Source organism: Coffea eugenioides, chromosome 11 (genome assembly GCF_003713205.1).
Source record: "Coffea eugenioides isolate CCC68of chromosome 11, Ceug_1.0, whole genome shotgun sequence".
Taxonomy (NCBI): domain Eukaryota; kingdom Viridiplantae; phylum Streptophyta; class Magnoliopsida; order Gentianales; family Rubiaceae; genus Coffea; species Coffea eugenioides.
The window spans coordinates 28,581,887-28,604,715 of NC_040045.1; the positions used below are offsets into that span (position 1 = coordinate 28,581,887).

Sequence of the window (22,829 nt, forward strand, 5' to 3'; positions counted from 1 at the left end):
CATAGAGGATTTTTTTGTCCAACATAGGGTGTGGACGAGCGCGAGCGGCTTGGTAAAAATTAGCAGACTCGATCTACTCATTCTGCGTAACTAGTTGAATTCGAATCAGTAGTAATTACTCGAGTATTTAACGAATTTAATTAAGTATTTATATTATTTATATATTATATATTTTAATTATGAAATGACTAGTATGGATCCGTATATTAATAAATTTACGTGAAGTAATAATTAGTAAAAAAAATGATGAATGATAAATTAATAATCTGATAAATCTAAAATGTAAAAAAAAAAATTTTAAGAAGAGATGAAAAACTCGAGCTTGTATAGTTCGAATTTGATATGGCTTGCAGTTTACTCGAATTCCAACGAGTTGAGTTCGATCTTAATTTCCATTATGTCGAGTCGAGTTCGAGTTCAAATTTATATACTCGTTCAAACTCGAGTTCAAGTTCAAGTAGCACTAATAGTGATTGAATTTGAGCTCGAATATGGTGCAACTCGATCGCTACTTGACTTAATAGACCCCTAGTCGGAAACCTTTATGGTAGGAACCTGCCTATGGTAGGAATGTCGGCAGAGAGCGACACGTGTTGGGGGTAAAATGGTCCAAACGGAGACGTTAAATTGTTGGAGAGCGCGTGCATAGGGAATCAAGTAGAAGTGTGTACGGATGGAAGCAAACAGCAGACTGACTTCCGTACTATGTTATTGCAAGTCTTTCCTTTGTACCAAATATTTGGTGACCCCACTTCTTCCCCATAGCGTCTGAATTAAGCTTCAACTTTGGCTTTCCATTATTGAAGTTCGGCTTCCACTATGGACCCGAATACCGGATGACACAATGTAACTACATTCATTTTATATTTATTTTTACATTACATATGCATGTCATTCTTTTTAGTGGTTGCACCTTATATTCGTGAACTATTTGCAGAAAAAAAATAAAATTTTAGACTATACTAAATTTGTTATACCAAATATGTTATTCTTATTATTGTATTATTTGTTACGCCACTTTTCTCATTTTGTTAGGTCTACATTAATGCAAGTTTAATTCTTATTATGTCTCGTGTATCAGAAAATACATATTATCTTATTGACGTTGATACTTCCAATAGGTAATCAAATTGATGCTAAAATTTTAGAATGAATAAGTTGCTTTTGCATAAAGGTTGTAAAGGTTTCTTGAGACTTTATGAATTATTCTTCTTGCGTTTGCAAAAACAATTGCAGAAGATTTTTTGTAGTGGAAACGGAGTTAAAACTTGCTATAAGTTACTTTCCTATATTTCAATTTTATCCTAAAGGGTAATTTGCTGTTCAACCTAATTTTATTCCAATTTTATCCAACTAGTAAATTAACTTATGAAAAATAGTGAAGTGGATAATTTATGGAGGCAAGCCGTAAATAGTGGGTGGTTAACTGTAAAACGCCTTTATGTTTATTTTATTTCGATAAATAAATTTGTTTTTGAGAAAATGGATACTCTTTCCTTATAATGCAGGAAAGCCATAAACAGCGACTGTTTTATTAGAAAACGGGCTTATTTTCTTTTTTTTTCGAAAAGAAAATTTGTTTTTGGAAAAATGAGTGTTAAAATAAATTTTCTTTTAATCCGATCAATCAATTTTATCTAGACATCCATACAAAAATTTATTTATCGGATAAAATAAAAATAAACCTGTTTTTGAATACAACACTAGCTCTTTATGGCTTTCCGCCATTATAAGAATAGAGTACACATTTTTCCATAAAAAAAATTTATGGATAAAATAAAATTCTGCATAAACCCATTTTCCAATAAAACACTACCTCTTTATGACTTTCCTCCATTATAAGAACACAGTGCCCGTTTTTCTCATAAAAAATTTTATTTATCGGATCAAATAAAAATAAACCCGTTTTTCAATAAAACACTAGCTCTTTATGACTTTTTTCCATTATAAGAACAGCGTACCCATTTTTCTATAAATAAAAAATTTTATTTATTGGCTAAACTAAAAATAAACACATTTTTTTATAAAATACTAGCTCTTCCTGACTTTCCTCCATTATAAGAATAGAGTACCCATTTTTGCATACAAAAATTTTATTTATTGGATAAAATAAAAATAGATCCTTTTTGAATAAAACACTAGCTCTTTATGGCTTTCCTCCATTATAAGAACAGAGTACCCATTTTTCATAAACTAATTTATTTATTGGATAAAATAAAAATAAATCTATTTTTCAAAATAAGCACCAGCTACTTATAGCTTTCCTCCATAAATTATCTATTTTCTTAAGTTAATTTATTAGCTGGATATAATCAGAAAAAAAATTAGGTTCAACAGTAAATTACCCTTTACGATAAGATTGAAATACAGGAAAGTAACCTATAGCAAGTTTTAACTCCATTTCCAATACAAAAAATCTTCTGAAATTCTTTTTACAAACGCAAGACACCTAATTCATAAAGTCTCAAGAAACCTTTACAACCGTTATACAAAAGCAACTTATTCATTCTAAATTTTTACCATCAATTTGATTATCTGTTGCACGTATCCACCTGAATAGGATATTATGTATTTTCTGGGACACGAGACATAATAACAATTACACTTGTATTAATGTAGACCCAACAAAATGAGAGAAATAGCGTAACAATTAATACACTAATAAGAATAACAAAGTTGGTATAACAAAATTAGTATAGTCCAGAATTTTTTTTTTCTGCAGATAGTTCATGAATATGAGATTGAACCACTAAAAAAAAGACATCTATATCTATCTATATATATATATATATATATATAAATTTGAGAAAGAATTTTTAGCAACAAGCCTTCACACGTCTTCCCACTACCAATTCTATTTTTCTAGCATTTCACATTTAATTTAATTTATAAAATATATTTCTCTTAACTTCCACATCTACTCTTCACATTTGAAATTGTTAGTTACTTTTTAAAATCATTTCATTTCAAATTGTTGGTTAATGTGCATGTTATCTTATTTGTACTTCAACCTATCACGTTTTCGATTAGCTTGCGTTATTTATGATTCTACTCCAATTAAAACTTCTATAAGACCATAACAAGAGATAACAAATATGACATCCTTTCATGCTTTCTTATTAATTTAAATAAGTAAGATTATTTACACTATATTTTTGTTATTCACACTTCAATAATCATTTTGATCATATAGTTTTCATTAATTAGACTATATGATAAAACAAATGGTGGAATTACAAATAATAAAAAATGGAGTGCAAATAACATTTTTCTAAGTAAGAAGTGCCTTCCATGCCTTTCTAATTTAAATAAGTAAGAAGTGGCTCCACTTATATAGGAATTTGGTTTGAAATTTATTAGTGGGAAGGTAAATAAAGAGAAAACATTACCAAACTTAGTAAAAGTAAAAAAGTAAATAATAATATTTTATCTTTTAACTTAGTAATCCTAAGTAAAATAGCAAAATTATACAGAAAACAAAAGGAAATAATGTCGTGGATTTAAAAAATAAAGAATGGTACCATTCATGAAATCTAAATTATGAAATCACTAAATAAAAAAAAAGTACTACTGGCCTTTTAACGTGGAAATTTTTTTTTGATAAATATGATAATAACAACACCAATTCTACCAAAAATTTTAAAAAAAGTAACATTATAGTTTAAGAAAAAAATATAGAACATTCGACCCTAAAATACTACTTAATTTGTATATATCTAACCCAAATTTGACCCTGATTAGATTTGAATAAGAATGTAAAACCCAAACGCTAAGGATAACTTTTGGTATCATTAATTATTTTATGTATTCTTATTAGCATCTTCATATGTAAGTATGTATTTGCTATGTTAAATAAAAGTTATCTTTAATTAGTTGGCAATATCTAGGCAGACAATTGAAATTATATGAATACAATAGTCTTTCAAAACAATTGACTATTGTATTCATATAATAGGCAATATTCGAACCTGTGCTTTTACCTTGCAGCCGCGGACAACATGTTAACGTTGCATCTCCACGCGCGATTCCACGGCTTAACGTCTCCGTTTGCAATCCATCCACCTGCAACACGTGTCGGCCTCTGGAGGCCTTCCTACCATAGACACGGTCAACGGGTTCCTACCATAAAGGTACCTAACTCTCCATTCTATAATGCCAACACAGCATGGTGTTGTCTTTCTGGCTGTCTAAAACTAACAGTGCAATACACCATTGGCTAGTATTCATGACCTGTGTCATGCATGGGTTTACATATTAGAATTGATTGCAAGAAAGAGTTTTATTGAATTGTCATCTCTTCGGTTGTCTTTTTCAATTGGGCATCAATAAATTTTTCTTTTTATTCATCGCTCATACAAGTACTACACTATGCTTTTTGAAAATGTCTTCCAAACAATCTTCACTCCAAATTGGCCTACCAATTTTTGGATAGGTGGGAAAACTTTATTGTAAATTTGTTTCTATAAAATGCTCTGGATAAGGTGCTTTTAAAGTTTTAAAAATTTCTTTTAATATTGCCGCTATCTCTATGCCATCCCAAGTCATCTATGCCATCTCCTTCATTTCCCTTCCTGCCTATCTAGTCCAAATGAACATAAAATAGGACTACTAAATTTACTAGTTAAATAAAGGGACTTTCTAAGGGCACCTGTTAATGTGGATAAAAAAATAACTTGTTTAATTAATGCATTAATTATTTTGTATTCTAGGAAGCTAATTATTAGGAATTCACATTGTAAATGACATAACTAACCTTTACCCTAAAATAAACATTACAAATCTTCTACTAGCATTCAACTTTCTACCGCCAAAATTCTCTCTCTCTCTCTCTCTCTCTCTCTCTCTCACACGTCAAAAATAATATCTTTCTCTCTATGGCTCCAAAAATAATGCTTTTAATAAAAAATCGCAAAAATGGAGCCATTAAGATGCATAAAACCCTAAGTTAGCAGGAAGTTAGATCCAAAGGCAAGGATAACACTCAAAGGTACATCTTATTATGCCATTCCATCTTTTCTTTTCTCTGTCAATTCATTAATTTAATCTTTTGTAATTAATTCGTAAATTATTCTTTTCTAGATGAGGATTATGTTAAAATTAAGTTTGTCTTCTTTTCATGTTTATATGATATCTAAAGATAAATTTTTAAACGAATTTGGTGATGGTAGTTTTCTTGTTTATACGATGTTTATACTTGTTATCATGTCTATGTTTTCTTGTAGTTTTATGTTCCTACTATTGATTTCAATTTTTTTTACACCTCTACTATTCTTGCAGGTCTTATCCCTTTTTTTGTACTCTTTCCTTCTCCTTCCCAGTTATTATCTCTATATACCCAACTTTTAGAAGATTGAAGATATTAGTAGGTTCTTCTCGTGGTAAGTAGGGGTATGCATCAGAATCGAAATTGATAATTCGAAACTTTGAATTCAAAATTTTTTGAAATTTTGGAATCAGAAATTCCGACCGAATTCAAATTCGTTCCGAATTCAATTTGGAATTGAGTAAATTTCGATTTCACTGAATTCGGGAACCCTTTTTTTTCCTTTATTTGATTTGAAACATAGAAACATGGAATATTATATATAAAAAATATTGTATAAAAATATTATATAGATAATGTTATATATATTATATATATATAAAATACCGAATTTGAAATCGAATACCGATTTCGAATTGTGAATTCGAAATCGAATATTTCGATTTGACAAACCCCATTACCGAATTCAAACCAAATTCACATATTTCGAAATTAGAAAACCTTATTTTCATTCCGAATTTCGAATTATCGATTTCAAAAATTTCGTATTCAATTCGAATTCAGTCGGTAAATCGAAATTTTTCGATTTTACATACTTCTAGTGGTAAGTAATTTCTTTGCTTCTCTATTTTCTTAACATAATTACATAATTAGTTGTTTTTTTTTGCTGCTCTTTTTTTTTTTGGCTTTGAACCATCAACAGTAGCTTTGTTAAACTTGGTGGAAAATTATGTGACTTTAGCTAACAAATAAAGGGCAGTCACAACTGTACCAGGACAACAAATTTAGGCACTAAAATCAATGATAATGTAAAATAATAAGAACTTTTGAATAGTATTTCACACTTTAAGTTCATAAATTTGTTGCATTTTTAAGGAATAAATTGTTGTACGAGTGCATACGTAGAGTAAGTTGTAGACGCTACCAAACCTTGGCTTATTAACCTAAAAATCCTTAGTGGGAAGCTCTTGACGATGTAGCAAATAAACGGAAGAAAACTGTTTCTAATGCTGGAGATTTCAATCCAATATTTTCATTAAAGGTTTAGAATAGATTATTGTAGTTTTGGTTATTTCATTTTTTTAAATCACTTCTCAATTAAACAGTGAATTTACTTTGTTTTAATTCCACTAATATTTCAAATGGTCTGTTTTGTCATTTAGAAAAAATTTTCCTTGTTAATAGTTTTCCAAAACTAAAGACATCACCTTTTAAATGTTAAAATTCATTAATTAGGGTAACTTTATTCATGTTAACGGGCACCCGTTAGCTGAACTGCTAAACAAATAATATGTTCATCTGTACATGCTTCATGCCTTAAATAATTAGTTTTTATATTTTTGTTTCCATAACTTAATTCAACAGGTATAAACATTAATCATAGAACCAAAATTCCTGTGTTGGTAATGTGAAGTTTAGAAGTAAGAACTATGATAATAAAAGTGAGGAGCGATGAATATCAGTTTTCAAGGAAAAAATAAAAATTTAGATGTAGTTATAAGTTTTCCTTTTCCTTTTGTGAAAAAATATAGTTTACAACCTCATTTTGAAATACCTAATAAAAAAAGATGTATTACTGAACGGATACAAATTATAATTAGTTCAGAATTGTTTTTCGTTTGAAATGAATTCGAACAGTGTTTAAGAAATCAAGAAGAAGATTTCTTTCTAATATATAATAAATATATGTGAATGTATGGAACTTAAAATTGGGAATTGCGACAGAAGAAAGTGAAGAGTTAAATAAGTGTATTCATATAGGGTATTATGTATTATCTTTGGGATTTGCAAATTCTGGTTATTATTTTGAATATTAGTTGTTCAATAAAAATAAAAGCTTTGACGTACTTTTTCATTTTCCAAAATGAAATCTATGACCAAATTTTAGAACACTCATGATCAATGAAAGAAATACATATTATTGAATATAGTTAACTGATAATGTGTGAAAAAGTATTTCAATTAGAAAATTATGAGAATTTTGATCTTCATTTGAGCATCAAGTTGACATATTTCTCTTTTTGTGTAATAAAACTGATACCAATACGTGAAAATTTGATATATTGGGTTTTGTTGCTGTTTGCATTATAGTGGATTATATATAGTTGATAATTGTGACCGCCAAATCTAAAGAAAGCATTTTATTTTGTGTTTGTTCTTGATAATTTTCTGAAGATCTATGTAAAAATTACTGTGTTGTTAAATAAAAATATTCATGTTATCTTTTTAGACTTGTATCTTTTGTAACATTAAGCGCTATATTAATTTTAGGTAAACTTTCTACGTACTAACAATGTATATAGGAGTGGATGTAGAAGTAAACCGCATAATATAAGTTCAATTTTGAAATTCAAATTTTACATATATAGCATACAACAACACCAGTTTGTGTAAAACATTCTTAATAGGGGTGGCAATTCTCGATACAATCCGAAAATATGAATCGAACCCAATACCAAATTATCAGATATGGGTTTACTCTTCACTAGTTTGGGTTAAAATCAGGTCAAATCCAAATAATCCACCAAGCAGATAGATCCAAATCAGGTCAAACATGGGTTGACCCGTTTGACCCATCTAAGCCGTTAAATCTGTAAGCTTGTAATTTAATAAATAAATTGGAGACATAAAGTAAATTAAAAAAATTAACCAATTTTCATGCACATAGGAGTAAATTATTTGGATAGCTACAAAACTTTTTGAACAGTGGAATTTTGGTCACTCAACTATTAATAGTATGTTTTTAACCACTAAACCATTAAAAATATAAATTTTGAATAATTTCATCTAATTCCATCGTTAATTCTGCTAAATCTAATTATTAATAGTATGTCTCTTAAATTGTGCGACCCCTTAGATCTAGCCGAGTTAATAGTGGAATTAGATGAAATGATCCAAAGTTTACACTTTTAATAGTTCAGTAAGTAAAAATATGCTATTAATAGTTGAATGATCAAATCTCAACTATTCAAAAAGTTTAAAGGCTACTCGGATAACTTTTCAATTTCCACACACATATAGGGATATAAAAAAGGTATGTACACACATATACGTAGACATTATATGTGCATGTTTGTCTTATTATTCCAACTGCTTATTGTTTTCTTTCTTTTCAATTGTTTGCCGAGGCATTATGTTTTGTTTCCATTTTCATTAACAATTCAAGTGTAACTACATTTTCCATCTACTATTCTGTCCAACTTTCACACCTTTTATAATTGCGAGGCCGTCCCTACCAAATTGCACATCTATCTTTTTTATGCTACCAACCGGTTCCCCCTCGCACAATATTCCTTAGTCTTTGTCACTCTAATCCCTCACTCACCACATACTTCGCTCATTTACACATTATTCATGCACTTCGGATATACACGTTTCGTTCAATGGCTACCCGGATAACTTTTCAATTTCCACACACATATATGTATACATTTATATGTGCGTGTTTGTCTTATTATTCCAACTGCTTATTTTTAAATTGTTTGCCGACGCCTTACGTTTTGTTTTCGTTTCATTAACAATTCAAGTGCAATTACAATTTTCATCTACTATTCTGTCCAACTTTCACACCCTTTTTATAATTGCGAGGCCATCCCTAGTATTTGTCAGTCCCTCGCTTACCTACCCCATACATTTTTTATTCACTTTTTCCTCTCCCCGTTCATATACACATTATTCCATGCCCTTCGGGCTTCCATCCCCAAATTCACGCACACGTGCCTTGCATTAATGACGAGCTCTTATAGGAACGGTCCAAGTGTTCCTACCATAAATGGATCCATGAACCAATATGCAGCTTTCTGCCATGAGCCAAACCAATCTTAATTTGACTCCCCAAGTCGCTATAATACCTGTTAAGTTCCAGACCTGGAGATAAAGTCAGGAGATTGAACTTTATCATTTCATCAGTTTTGTAGGATCTGTGGAGAGAGAGATGGAACAAAGCAGAACTCAAAAACACACAGTAGTGTTAGTTCCATTGCCCCTTCAGGGGCATATGACTCCAATGCTTCAGCTGGGGAGTGTTCTTTACTCTAAGGGGTTCTCCATCGTAGTTGCACACTCTGAATTCAGACCTCCCAATCCTCTGAACCATCCTGAATTCATCTTTCACCCCTTGTCGGACGGTTTATCTGGTTATCAGGCCTGTATCGACAATTTAATGCATCTCATATTAGCTATCAACAGCAACTGCAGAGCACCTATGGAGGACTACATGGTTCAACTCATGGAAGATCAGAAGCTGCAGGGCCACCAGGTTTCTTGTATCATATATGATTCCCACTTGTGCTTTGTTGATTCGGTTGCTACTCATCTAAATATTCCAGGCATTATTTTAAGGCCTGATATGGCTGTTTACATGCTAGCTTTTCGCTACATCTGTCAACTTGAAGCAGAAAATCGTATTCCTTTTCCAGGTAAATAGCAAACTATTGGTTCAATATCTCAATAAAAAAATCTTTACATGAAATCTTTGAGTTCTTTAAGTTATAAGTTAGTCATTTTCTGAACTTATGGCGGCAAAAAATTGAAATATTGCGATTCACAGAGTCCAGGCTGCAGGACCCTGTACCAGAGCTCCATCCTTTGAGGTTTAAGGATTTACCGCATCCAATTACTAAAGAAATACCCGAATGGATTATGGATTTCTTCGTTTCTTCAGTTAATATACGCTCTTCTGTGGCCATCATTTTGAATACAACAGATTGTCTTGAGCATTCAACCTTATCACGGCTTCAGCAATGTTACAAAGTCCCATGCTTCCGAATTGCGCCTCTCCACAAGTTGGGAGCTGCAGCCACATCTACAAGCTTCCTGGAAGAGGACCAAAGTTGCATTGCTTGGCTCGAAAAGCAACCTCCAAATTCAGTGCTCTATGTAAGCTTGGGCAGCCTAGCATGCGTAAATGAACAAGAGCTAACAGAAACAGCTTGGGGCCTGGCAAACAGTGGCATTCCATTTATATGGGTTCTTAGATCAGATTCTATGGATGGATCTCAGTTGGAAGATCACTTTCCTGAGGGCGTCATAGCATTACTAGGAGAAAGAGGCTTAATAGTCAAATGGGCACCTCAGAAAAAAGTTTTGGCACATAGGGCTGTGGGGGGGTTTTGGAGCCACTGTGGCTGGAATTCAACAATAGAAAGCATCTGCGAAGGCGTTCCAATGATTTGCAGACCACATTTTGCAGACCAATTATCAAATGCAAGATACTTGACTTATGAATGGAAGGTAGGCCTGGAAATTGAGAATGTGCTGGATAGAGGGAGCATTGAGAAATCTATAAGACGACTAATGGTTGATGCAGAAGGCAAAGAAATGAGGCAAAGAATGTCAGTGATGAAAGATAAACTAGAAGCTGGTTTGCAGAAAGGTGGTTCTTCTTATGAGTCCTTGAATGAATTGACAGAGTTTATCTCCCAACTTCCAAGCATGGTTCAAGAAGGTAAAGTTGATGATCCAGCAACCTCAGTCAGTAAAAATTTAATCCAGTTTGAAGGGCTCAAAAATTTGGTTTAGTTCTTGGGGTGCCCAAAGTGGCAGGCTGAATTTGCATATTAAGGTTTCATTTCGTCTCAACTTCGAATTTCAGAATCAAATTTGTTTTGGCTACCTCCTTTGTTCCAGTAATTTTGACATTTTGGAAATGTGATATATAATCCGAGTTTTGTTCCTTTAAAAGTGATGTAGCATTTGGTGTTTGCAGGTGCTGCTGTGAGTTTGAGGATTACGTAGTTTTTTAATTGCATTTTGTGCTATTATGTAGTTTGAGGATTATCAGGGGGAGAAAACTAACATTTTTAAATTTTTTTTATAGGCTATTTTAAAGTTTCAAAAAAAATTGCATCCCCTCAGCTGACCATGGCTCCGCCACTTATAAGATTGGCCACGACCAAAAAATGAGGAACAAAAGCCAACATTTACCTTGAAGGATATATGTTACTATGTCTAACTGAATTTTTTTTTTGTTTTAAGAATTTTCTGAGTATTTTAGCAATTACTATATATAGAAGAAAAGAGATTGTGGAATATGTACTAAAAACGATATTTGAGCTTGAGGTAATATGACTTTGGCTCCATTTGGGGTTAATTAAGTGAAAAATGATATTCAAATGTGTTCTAATAATCTTTGGTATGGAACTTGAATTCAAACGCCTACAAGAATAATTGGCTGAGTCGAGACTTATCAAAACATCACAAAAAAATCCAGTAAATACCTCTATTCATAATCACTATTTTTGCAAATAAAATGATAAAGGAGTGGTCAAATACCTGTTGGTGATGAATTGCACGTACTTTCCTTAGATAGCCAAATGGGCTTTTTCCTCATTCTATCTCACTACAATTCTTCATAATCGTTATTAATTATTTGGACTCGTACAAAAGAAAGAAAAAAAAATTCATAATCGGAATACTATTCTTTTTTTTTTTTTTTACTTTTCTTTCCCTCTTGACACCCTTCTTACTCCCAAATTATCAATCTATAATTTGAATTTTGAACCTGATACTGAATTAATAATTTAAAGAAGAAATGGATATCAATCATGGAATCAAGAAGCTGTCTGGCTTATATTACTTGTACATTAGTCTAGTGATATCAATCATTATTAGAGTAGGTCAATCTTTATTTGAGTAACACGATGTTGCTTCACAAGTCTGCCATGTGCAATCTGTATAAGAGACTGGCTAGTGCAAGTTGTACTAACCTTAATTTTTTAGAGTGTGATGCATCTACATTCCAGAAATTCATGAGTTTCTAGAGAAAAGTTGAGGACAAGCACTGAGATAGGGGAACGTCAATATATTAATTATTGGAGGAGAAGAGAAAAACCACTGAGATTTGTGTTTCTCAGCTGTATGCCAGAAGTAGAGGTGGCAATTTGTCCCAAGTCCCAATGGGCTACCCATGCCCAAAAGGACTCTGGGTGGGATGGGTATTGTAATTTGATATTGGGTTTAAAATGGGATGCATCCCAATTGTACCCATTATTTGATGGGAAATGTTGGGATACTTGGGTGCCCATTGGGTCCAAATATCTTCCCAAAAAATTTCATTTATCCAAAAATTCATCTCTGATTTTTTTTTTGTTGCAAAAATCTGATTTTTTTTTCACTTCCATTTTCTGTCTTTTCCTTTCTTCACTTTCCTACAAAAGAAAACCAATTATGTAAAAATGATTTCATTTAAACAACTTTAAAAAAAATAAAGATAACAATAAAAATAAAATGAATTGGTAAAATTTTGGTGTCTACAAGAATCAATGCTTTACTAACAACTGTTGGCACCCCTTTACCCCTTTACGTTGATTTTGTGCTAATTGTTAAACTATCTACATAGATTTCTATATGCAACCCTGTTATCAATATTAAATCAGCTTCTTCGTTTCTATGCTAGCTTTATTCAACATTTAATGTGAATTTCTTTTGTATCAATTTTTGGAAATTTTAAGAATGTCAGTAAGAATGAATTTGGTGCTAAAAAATCTTGTTTCCAGTCCTTGTGTCAAACAACATTATGTCATATTTAGGTAGAGACGATTACTAACCTTACCCATCACCTGGGACAGTGATGAGGATAAATGTCCAACAGCCTCAGTATCCTGGCTATCTTGATATCTGTTGGAATATAGCTGTATATCTATCTTTTCCTTTATTTGTTAATCCAATTTTTGGTTTAATCCAAGGAGAAGATATGTTCATTCTTATCAAAATGTTATGTCTTTTTAAAGTAACTGTTGATCGTTCTAGAGTGTAAATGAATTCAGTAAAATATAAATTCACAATAAGATCAAAAGAAATTTAATAAATAAAAATATTAAAGTTATATAAAACATAAAAAAAAGAATTAAAGGAAAAAAATTAGAAAATAGATTTGGGTATTGGGCGGGATCAATCTAAACCCATCCCAAAGTGATCCCGCCCAAATTAGCCCCAAAACACATATGGGTAAGGTTAGTCCCAAACTCATATGATTCTGTTCCATTTCGAACCCAAGTAAATCCCGTCCATCCCGCCCATTTTGCCACCTCTAGCCAGAAGGGGCCCTTAATACAGCTGTAGAAAATGGCTTGCAAATTAATTGATTAGATAAAAAAACAGCCCAAATTCAAGAGCACTTTAGTAATAGAAAGCCGACAAAGACGAAGGGTGGTCATTGTCCGATGACAATGGAAATCAAGAAATAGCCCACATTCAAAATGAATTTTATTACTTTTTTACTTATATCTGTTAATTAAAACACTCTATTAAATATCCTATTATAATATGAACAACTACATGTCACTGAGTTGATTGAATAATTTATTTTTTTTTTGCATTTCAATTGGTTATCAATAAATTTTCAATTGAAATAGAGATGTTACAATTGTTTAAATTATTCAATGAAATTATCAATTTTAGATGAACATAACTATAAATGCATTAAAATTTTATTATTGAAATATTTGATTTAATATGACGGAAAGACAAGAAAAGGTACCGAGAAAGCCTATCTTCACTTCATTTCAATCTCATTGATTTGGTTCTTGTGTATCGAGAAAGCCTTGCTGATTGATTTTCTTGGCCAATACTTTAGCCTTGACACTGGCGGATCCATATATTGGTCCATGGGGGCCACGTGTTCCCACTGATCCCAAAAATAAATAAATAAATAAATAGAGTTTAGACACACACTTTTTTTAAAAAAAAAAAAGGTTTAAGGGATAATTTCATAAACCTCCATTGAGATTTCTAATAATTTCACTGAACTCTCTTAATATTTTAGAAATTACATTTACCGCTCTTGTCCAACAAAAATAAATATTAACCTTACTATTTTAATAAAACTCCCCTGTTATGTATGTAAATAGAAAGAATGGGATTTATAATTTTTTTTCGTTTCATTTTCTCTTCTTGTTCCTCTTTTTTTAAAAAAAATATTTTACGAGTAAAACTATAGAACTATGAACTATAAGTACTAACTCTAGTCACTATGATTACTAGATGTTGACTAGTGATATTTTTTTTTTGACAATTTTATATGTGATCCGATATTTTTTTGATCTTTTTTCTTTATATCAAAAGCAACAATAAGTTAAGAAGAAACTGTTTAAAATTACTACTAAACTATGCGGGACGTGGGACAGAGAGGGTTTTTTTTTTTCCATAGACAGAAGAAATACACACACACAATTAGATTAGAAACACTCAGGAGTCATCGCCAAATTGGACAGAGAGGGTTGAACTTGTCCAATTTCCCCGCACATATGAGCAAATTGTTTGGATAGTTATGAAACTTTTTGAATAGTAAAGTTTTTGTCACTTTAACGGTTATTAGTACTTTGAGTGTGTTTGGATGGCAGATTATTTGAGATAATTTTATAAAAAAAATATATTAGCACTTTTTTTATGTAATGTATGTAAGATAAAAAATAATTAAAAAATGTGTTGATAATGCAAATAAGTCAGTGTGTATAAATAAGGTGTAAATAATATGTAATCCAAACAAACACGGTATGTTTTTAGCCATTGAACAAAATTTTGGATAATTCCATCTAATTGCATAGTTGACTTTGTCAGATCCATTATTAATAGTACGTTTCGTAAATTGTACGAATCATTAAATCTAATAGAGTTAACCGTGAAATTAGATAGAATGGCCTAATATTTATATTTATAATAGTTAAGTGAATAAAAATATATGAATGGTCAAATTTTAACTGTTCAAAAAGTTCAATAGTTGCCCAAATAACTTTTCAATTTTCACACACGGATGGGACATAAAAAAAGTATGTACACACACATACATGTGTTTGTCTTAGTATTCCAACTGGTTATTTTTCTTTCATTTCAATTGTTTGCCGACGCCTTATGTTTTGTTTCCGTTTTCATTAAAAATTCAAGTGTAATTACATTTTCATCTGCTATTCTGTCCAACTTTCACACCCGTCCTTACCAAATTGCAGAGTCCTTTTTATGTTACAAACCGATCCCGGGGGGGGAGGGTTATGGAACAAAGCAGAACTCAAAAACACACAGTAGTGTTAGTTCCATTGCCCCTTCAGGGGCATACGACTCCAATGCTTCAGCTGGGGAGTATTCTTTACTCTAAGGGGTTCTCCATCGTAGTTCCACACTCTGAACTCAGACCTCCCAATCCTCTGAACCATCCTGAATTCATCTTTCACCTCTTGTCGGACGGTTTATCTGGTTATCAGGCCTCTATCGACAATTTAAAGCATCTCGTATTAGCTATGAACAGCAACTGCAGAGCACCTATGCAGGACTACATGGTTCAACTCATGGAAGATCAGAAGCTGCAGGGCTACCCGGTTTCTTGTATAATATATGATTCCTACTTGTGCTTTGTTGATTCGGTTGCTACTCATCTAAAGATTCCAAGCATTGTTTTAAGGCCTAATATGGCTGCTTCCATGCTATCTCGTCGCTACATCTGTCAACTTCAAGCAGAAAATCGTATTCCCTTTCCAGGTAAATTGCAAACTAATGGTTTAATATCTCATTTTTTTTGAAAAAAAAAAAGAAATCTTTACATGAAAGATTTCAGTCCTTTAAGCTGTAAGTTAGTCATTCTCTGAACTTCTGGTGGCAAAAAATTGGAATATTGCGATTCACAGAGTCCAGGCTGCTGGACCCTGTACCAGAGCTCCATCCTTTGAGGTTTAAGGATTTACCGTATCCAATTACTAATGAAATACCCGAATGGATTATGAATTTCTTCGCTTCTTCAGTCAATATACGCTCTTCTGTGGCCATCATTTTGAATACAACAGATTGTCTTGAGCATTTAACCTTATCACGGCTTCAGCAACGTTACAAAGTCCCATGCTTCCTGCAGAGGCCCCATCCTGGGCCTGGACACGTGACAGCCCAGGGGCGGTCCGAGCTGGGCTGGCGCCTCGGGCCCAGGGGGAACCAGTCCAGGGTGCGCGGCCATTAGGGCTCCGGGAGGCTCCCGAGGGCTACCCCGCGAAGGGCGGGGAGAGTCCCCCTTCGTGCGGGGATGGGGAGCTATCCAGGGCAAGTCCCGGAGCGTACGGAGGTCGGACTCCTAAACGGGTATAAATGGTAGTACATACCAACGGTACAAGGTACGCTGACTATTGGTAGATTACTCTGACAATACATTATTCTAAAACACTCCGTCCACCGGCAAAGAACTAACTTGACCGTCGGAGTGCCCCCGGGGACGACCCTCGGGCCCCCCTACCAGTTCACCTTCGTTTGTTTTGCAGGTTTGGAACTAGCTCTTCCATCAGCACCCCGAGCTCATCAGGTCAGCTCGGTCAGGGGAAGTTCCGTGCTTCTTCAGTTGGCGCCGTCTGTGGGAACCGGAAGATAATTGTTAGTGTTGATGGCGAGGACACGATCCAAGTGGTGGTTGCGTCCGTGGTGGTTGCGTCCGAGTCCATGACCGGGACGGCGCACGAACCCCCCAAGAAAACCGCGTTGGATCAGGTCCTCGATCTCCTTACGCAGGGCCCAGCACCCCTCCGTGTCGTGTCCGACGTCGCGGTGGAAGGCACAGTACCGGTCCTGGTTCCTTTTGTTCCGGGGCGTCCCCATCTTGGGTGGCCGATCTCCCAGCCCTTCCGCCTCCATAACGGCCAAGATCTGGGCTCTGGGCCGTGTTAGAGGGGTGTAGGTCTTCTCTGGAAGGGGCGGCGGAGCTGGGATCCTATCCTTAGAGAGGCGATCGAAGACGTTCTTCCTGACTTGGGCGTCCTTAGTTTCGGGGGGGTTTGCTCGTCCTTTCCTGTCCCCGAACTCCCGATCTGATTCCCGTTTCAGGCGGCCGGCCTCTTCTGCATTGGCGGCGGCGTGAGCCCGGGTCAAGAGCTCTCCCAGGTTCTTGGGAGGTTGTTCGACAAGCTTGTAATAGAGATCCTCTACCCTCAACCCATTCATGAAAGCGGCCATGACCACCTTCTCATCTTTGTCCCTGATCTGCAGGCTTTCCGTATTGAAGCGCGTCATGAAATTCTTCAGGGACTCATCCGGCTTCTGCTTGACGGCCATCAAGTGAGCCGCATTTTTCGAGTAGGTCTTCGAGGAGACGAACTGGGCAGCAAACTGCCTCGCCAGCTCGGTGAAATTCCGGATGGACCCCGGCGCTAAGCCCTGGAACCAGAGCCGAGCCTTACCCTTCAGGAACATGGGGAAGGCCTTGCAACGGAGTGCATCCGCGGCGGTCTGCAGGCGCATGTGCGTCATGAAGACCGAGAGGTGGTCTTCCGGATCCGCTGAGCCATCGTACAGCTCGATGTTCGGAATTTTAAACCTCCGAGGTAACGGGTAGTCCTCGACCTCCCGGGCGAAGGGCGAGGCTGCGTAGTAGTCCCCGTACGGTTGTGGTCGCAGGATCTGCTCGAGCTCATCCCGGACAGGCTGCCACTGGGGTGGATCACGCGGGCGACTCCTGACAGATCGGGCGGGGGAGCGTTCGAGCCCGTTTCGCGTAGGTCTCCGTGGGGAAGGGTCCCTTGGTCGGCTCCCCGCGGACCGGTCGTGGGAGTACCTCTCGCTGTCCCCGACCACCGAGGCTCGGGGACGAGGGGGGTCCGCGGCCGTTTCCTCCTAGGGGGCTGGTCCCGTGACTCATCCTCCGAAGGGTCGGGGATCGACTCCTTCTCATTCCCCTTCCCCTTGACCTTGGAAGTCGGTGCGCCGCCAGCCCCATCTCCCCCTTTAGCCTGCCGGATTATATCCTCCAGCATGGGGAGATTCTCTGTTACGAACTGGAGCATATGCCGTCTCCGTTCCCCAGAGAGGGCTGAGCCCCCAGCGCCCCCAGCCGCTTCGTTTTCCTCTCGGCGGGATCCCTCTCCGGCTCCGGGACCGGTGCTTTCAACGGTTCGCTTGGATCGTGTCCTCGCCATCAACACTAACAATTATCTTCCGATTCCCACAGACGGCGCCAACTGAAGAAGCACGGAACTTCCCCTGACCGAGCTGACCTGATGAGCTCGGGGTGCTGATGGAAGAGCTAGTTCCAAGCCTGCAAAACAAACGAAGGTGAACTGGTAGGGGGGCCCGAGGGTCGTCCCCGGGGGCACTCCGACGGTCAAGTTAGTTCTTTGCCGGTGGACGGAGTGTTTTAGAATAATGTATTGTCAGAGTAATCTACCAATAGTCAGCGTACCTTGTACCGTTGGTATGTACTACCATTTATACCCGTTTAGGAGTCCGACCTCCGTACGCTCCGGGACTTGCCCTGGATAGCTCCCCATCCCCGCACGAAGGGGGACTCTCCCCGCCCTTCGCGGGGTAGCCATCGGGAGCCTCCCGGAGCCCTAATGGCCGCGCACCCTGGACTGGTTCCCCCTGGGCCCGAGGCGCCAGCCCAGCTCGGACCGCCCCTGGGCTGCCACGTGTCCAGGCCCAGGATGGGGCCTCTGCAAGTGGCATTCCATTTATATGGGTTCTTAGCTCAGATTCTATGGATGGATCTCAGTTGGAAGATCACTTTCCTGAGGGCGTCAAAGCATTACTAGGAGAAAGTGGCCTAATAGTCAAATGGGCACCTCAGAAAAAAGTTTTGGCACATAGCGCTGTGGGGGGATTTTGGAGCCACTGTGGCTCGAATTCAACAATAGAAAGCATCTGCGAAGGCGTTCCAATGATTTGCAGACCACATTTTGCAGACCAATCATCAAATGCAAGATACTTGACTTATGAATGGAAGGTAGGCCTGGAAATTGAGAATGTGCTGGATAGAGGGAGCATTGAGAAATCTATAAGACGACTAATGGTTGATGCAGAAGGCAAAGAATGTCAGTGATGAAAGATAAACTAGAAGCTGGTTTGCAGAAAGGTGGTTCTTCTTATGAGTCCTTGAATGACTTGACAGAGTTTATCTCCCAACTTCCAAGCATGGTTCAAGAAGTTAAAGTTGATGATCCAGCAACTTCAGTCAGTTAAAATTTAATCCAGTTTGAAGGGCTAAAAAATTTGGTTTAGTTCTTGGGTGCCCAAAGTGGCAGGCTGAATTTGCATATTAAGGTTTCATCTCGTCTCAACTTCTAATTTCAGAATCAAATTTGTTTTTGCTGCCTCCTTTGTTCCCGTAATTTTGACATTTTGGAAATGTGATATATAATCCGAGTTTTGTTCCTTTTAAAAGTGATGTAGCATTTGGTGTTTGCAGGTGCTGATGTGAGTTTGAGAATTATGTAGTTTTTTAATTGCATTTTGTGCTATTATGTAGTATGAGGATTATCAGGGGGCGAAAACTAACATTTTTAAATTTTTTTATAGCCTATATTAAAGTTTAAAAAAAATTTGCATCCCCTCAGCTAACCATGGCTACGCCACTTATAAGATTGGCCACGATCAAAAAATGAGGAACAAAAGTCAACCGTTACCTTGTATGATATTAGGGGTGGCAATTCGGGTCCAATCAGGTTGGCGGGTATCGTTGACCCGAACCCGACCCGTCAACCCGTGACGGGTCAGTATATCTGACACGAACTCTAAAATTTTGGGTTGGCGGGTTGGCAGGTCGAGCCGAAATGACCCGAAAATTAATTTTAATTTATTAATTTATTACTGTAAATTCTAATAAAATCAATTTCTCACAAAATTAATTACATCATCAAGTAATAAAAATTTAAATAAATAATTTCAAAATCAAATCTAAAATAAATTAAACACCGTAAAAGTGTTTTATTCCAAACCAAATATAAAATAAATTAAAACGAATTATATTATTTGTTCAAATATAATAATTTTAACTTCATACAAGGTAAATAAATTCATTTAGGATTAAGTAATTAATGCTTTTGAAAAAAAAGAATGATTTAGTTTAGTTAGATAAAATAATTTTTATGTTTATTAAATTATTTTTAATTTGTAAACGGGTCATATCGGGTCATATCAGGTCACCACGGGTTGACCCGAAATTGACCTATTTTCTTTTCGGGTTCATCGGGTTCGACCCGATTCTGATCCGAACCCCCAAAACTTCAACCCAAACCCATTAATTTCGTGTTAGGTTCGTGTCGTGTTTTCGGGTCGTGTCAGAAATTGCCACCCCTATATGATATATGTTACTATGTCTAACTGAATTTTTTTTTGTTTTAAGAATTTTCTGAGTATTTTAGCAATCATATATATATATATAATAAAGTCGTATTCTCATTCTTATCCTTTCATGTTTTCTCTTTCCTACGTGGTTTAACGATACGGCAAGTAGTTTCCTAATAAGATTCTTAATAAATTTTATATAATAAAATAGTATCCTCATTCTTATCCTTTCATGTTTTGTCTTACCTACGTGACTTAACGAGACGGCAAGTAGTTTCCTAATAGGATTCTTAATAAATTTTATTATTAAGTGTGTTATCAAGATATAGTGCATAGCACGAAATTTATGGAAAAGAAAAAGTTAATTGAATCCAATAAAATTTCACAAATTTGAATTCATCGATTTCAATGATCTCTCTTCACAATGTCAAGTTTTTACATTCTTATCAGGTATGATGTAATAAGTTAATAGGGTAAATACTACTTTTATAAATATTACTTTTAATTTTATTTATTTGAAAGTAGTGATTCCTAGATAACTATATGTGTTATACTTATTCATTTGTGTGTAATATAAATGTGTTTGGAAGACTTTCTAAAGTGGGACCAATTTATGAAATTTCGAAAGTAATGGAACTGTAAAAAAATGAGATATTGCAATTACTAATACAAGGTACTTTGTGATGCCCCCCACTTCTCCTTAAGGCGAATCAGAGGGTATCTGTGGGACGCCTGCCCAATTCTCGTCAGGATTCAAGACAATATCCATTCAACCTTAACACAATACTAGTCGTTACCACGAAGTAAAGTAAGCAAATGCGAAAACGTTTGAACTTAACAATACATATATCAATGATTCAATTCTTACATCGGATTTCCAAAAGTTACATCAATACCCAAAATATACAACACCCAGATACATCAAATGTCCCAATCATACATTAGATCCCCAAAAGTACAACCAAGAAGAGGTCTGGCCCAAAATACAGTAGGAACCCTAAGCCAAAAGTACAAAAGGTGGTTTCTCCAAGTTCACTCCAAAACCAATCCTGTTAAGGAAAACAAATCTATAGGGTGAGCAAAAACGCTCGTGAGGCCAAGAACACACATGCAAGCACATAGTCCAAGTACCAATCCCAAATAACAGGTCAAATGATAAAGTGCGAGTAATTAACAATTTCAATGAAATGTAACCAGAAACAATTCAAGGATATGGTAGTTCTCAGGAGCTAAGTTCCACTTGCTTTGCAATTTCCATTCGTTTATCATCCCGTGATGACTCTCCGTCTACCGGGTCGATATTTCCAATCCGTAGATCCCCAATTACTTCTCATGTCTGTCCACCGTACATACCCCACCGGGCCCGCACGACATTTATAAGGCGATACTCAACGAGTATGCCAAGCAAGATCTCTCCAATAGATCAAACTTATCATGTGATTCTCATGGCTCACCGAGGTTCCCGACCAAACCCATGTCAGCTCGAGTTCCAAGGTTGGCCTATGAGTTTGGGCGTCCCCCATGTACATTTAAGTGTCGAGGAGATTCACTCCAGCGATGGATGCAGCCATAGCATACTATTTCAAGTCAAGCAAGCATGTGATATATTCAAGCATTCATGTCATGTCCAACAGGTCATTCATTTCATGTCAAACAAGTTAATCATGAGTTATTGATTTCAAATGATAACGAGTGCGATAAAGTACACACTCGACTCCAGTTTCAAAATCTCAAGTCATGGATACCAAGTAAGCATGTATCAAATTCACAGGAGTTCAAGTAATCATGCACTTGACACTCACCAAGTCAACCAAGGAGAAATGTTACTTGAAGTTCAAGCGTCCACTGTAGGATCCTCTTAAAGGTCCTCGTGCGAGCCTGAACAATTAATAGTGAACAATCACTTATAAACCCCAATTATAAAGAAAGATTCACTACAAGAAAATTGAACATCAGTGACAAGGTGTTTTTGTCACAAAAAAATATAAAGTTGTCAGTAATGACTTTTATTGACAAGTTTTAGATCGTCACAGAGTCGTCACTAAATGCCCGTCGGTAAAAGTATACAGTGATGACCTTAAAAGTCGTCAGTGAATAGTACTTATTAGTGACAACAATTGTCGTCAGTAACTAATATAATTCTAGTGACAACTTGAGACTTGTCATTGATACTTGAAGCAATATCGTCAATAAAAACGAGTCTGAGGTCATCTAATATTGATTAATTACTGACAACTTTTGTAGTCACTGAATGTTTTTTCATTTAGTGACAACAGATTGTTGTCAATGGAGAAATTCACCTTGTCACTATTGTTTCATGAAAACACTTTTCCAACTAGAATCAGTCAATTATGTCTTAAAAATGAAAGCAAAATAACAAAGCTTGCCAATAAATAACCAAAGAGATCCATTACATTAAATAAGCCAAAATATTCAATATTACCCATACTTTGATAAGTTGTATGCAGTCTAAATTTTCACAAATACAAAATAATTCCGATTCCTAAAACAAATGTCTAATGCCTAAACACTTCCTAAGCAA

General features: G+C 35.8%; 3 protein-coding genes across 3 annotated transcripts in view; all 3 read left to right on the forward strand.

Annotated features, from left to right (window-relative positions):
* Positions 1–9,260: 9,260 nt before the first annotated feature.
* LOC113752192 (UDP-glucose iridoid glucosyltransferase-like) lies at positions 9,261–10,999 on the forward strand. Its single transcript, XM_027296324.1, has 3 exons — positions 9,261–9,681; positions 9,813–10,709; positions 10,971–10,999. Exons 1-3 carry the CDS (start codon positions 9,261–9,263, stop codon positions 10,997–10,999), a joined length of 1,347 nt encoding a protein of 448 aa, XP_027152125.1.
* A 4,255-nt stretch (positions 11,000–15,254) lies between these two features.
* On the forward strand, positions 15,255–19,234 carry LOC113752193 (UDP-glucose iridoid glucosyltransferase-like). Its single transcript, XM_027296325.1, has 4 exons — positions 15,255–15,733; positions 15,880–16,187; positions 17,054–17,284; positions 18,717–19,234. Exons 1-4 carry the CDS (start codon positions 15,322–15,324, stop codon positions 19,041–19,043), a joined length of 1,278 nt encoding a protein of 425 aa, XP_027152126.1. The 5' UTR covers positions 15,255–15,321; the 3' UTR covers positions 19,044–19,234.
* The window catches only part of LOC113752195 (replication protein A 70 kDa DNA-binding subunit D-like), a 31,803-nt gene continuing 28,016 nt past the window's right edge, over positions 19,043–22,829 (forward strand). The window contains exon 1 of the mRNA XM_027296326.1: positions 19,043–19,174. Within this exon, the coding sequence (XP_027152127.1) occupies positions 19,043–19,174 (132 nt within the window). The remainder of the gene's footprint in view (positions 19,175–22,829) is intronic.

Excerpts from the sequence above, each read along its gene's own strand:
- LOC113752192 (XM_027296324.1), top strand. The coding sequence starts at position 9,261 with ATGACTCCAATGCTTCAGCTGGGGAGTGTTCTTTACTCTAAGGGGTTC. Across the intron at positions 9,682-9,812 it reads AAATCGTATTCCTTTTCCAG|AGTCCAGGCTGCAGGACCCT; the intron begins GTAAATAGCAAA and ends TGCGATTCACAG. Across the intron at positions 10,710-10,970 it reads TCCAAGCATGGTTCAAGAAG|GTGCTGCTGTGAGTTTGAGG; the intron begins GTAAAGTTGATG and ends TGGTGTTTGCAG.
- LOC113752193 (XM_027296325.1), top strand. The coding sequence starts at position 15,322 with ATGCTTCAGCTGGGGAGTATTCTTTACTCTAAGGGGTTCTCCATCGTA. Across the intron at positions 15,734-15,879 it reads AAATCGTATTCCCTTTCCAG|AGTCCAGGCTGCTGGACCCT; the intron begins GTAAATTGCAAA and ends TGCGATTCACAG. Across the intron at positions 17,285-18,716 it reads TTCTGCTTGACGGCCATCAA|TTGGAAGATCACTTTCCTGA; the intron begins GTGAGCCGCATT and ends GATGGATCTCAG.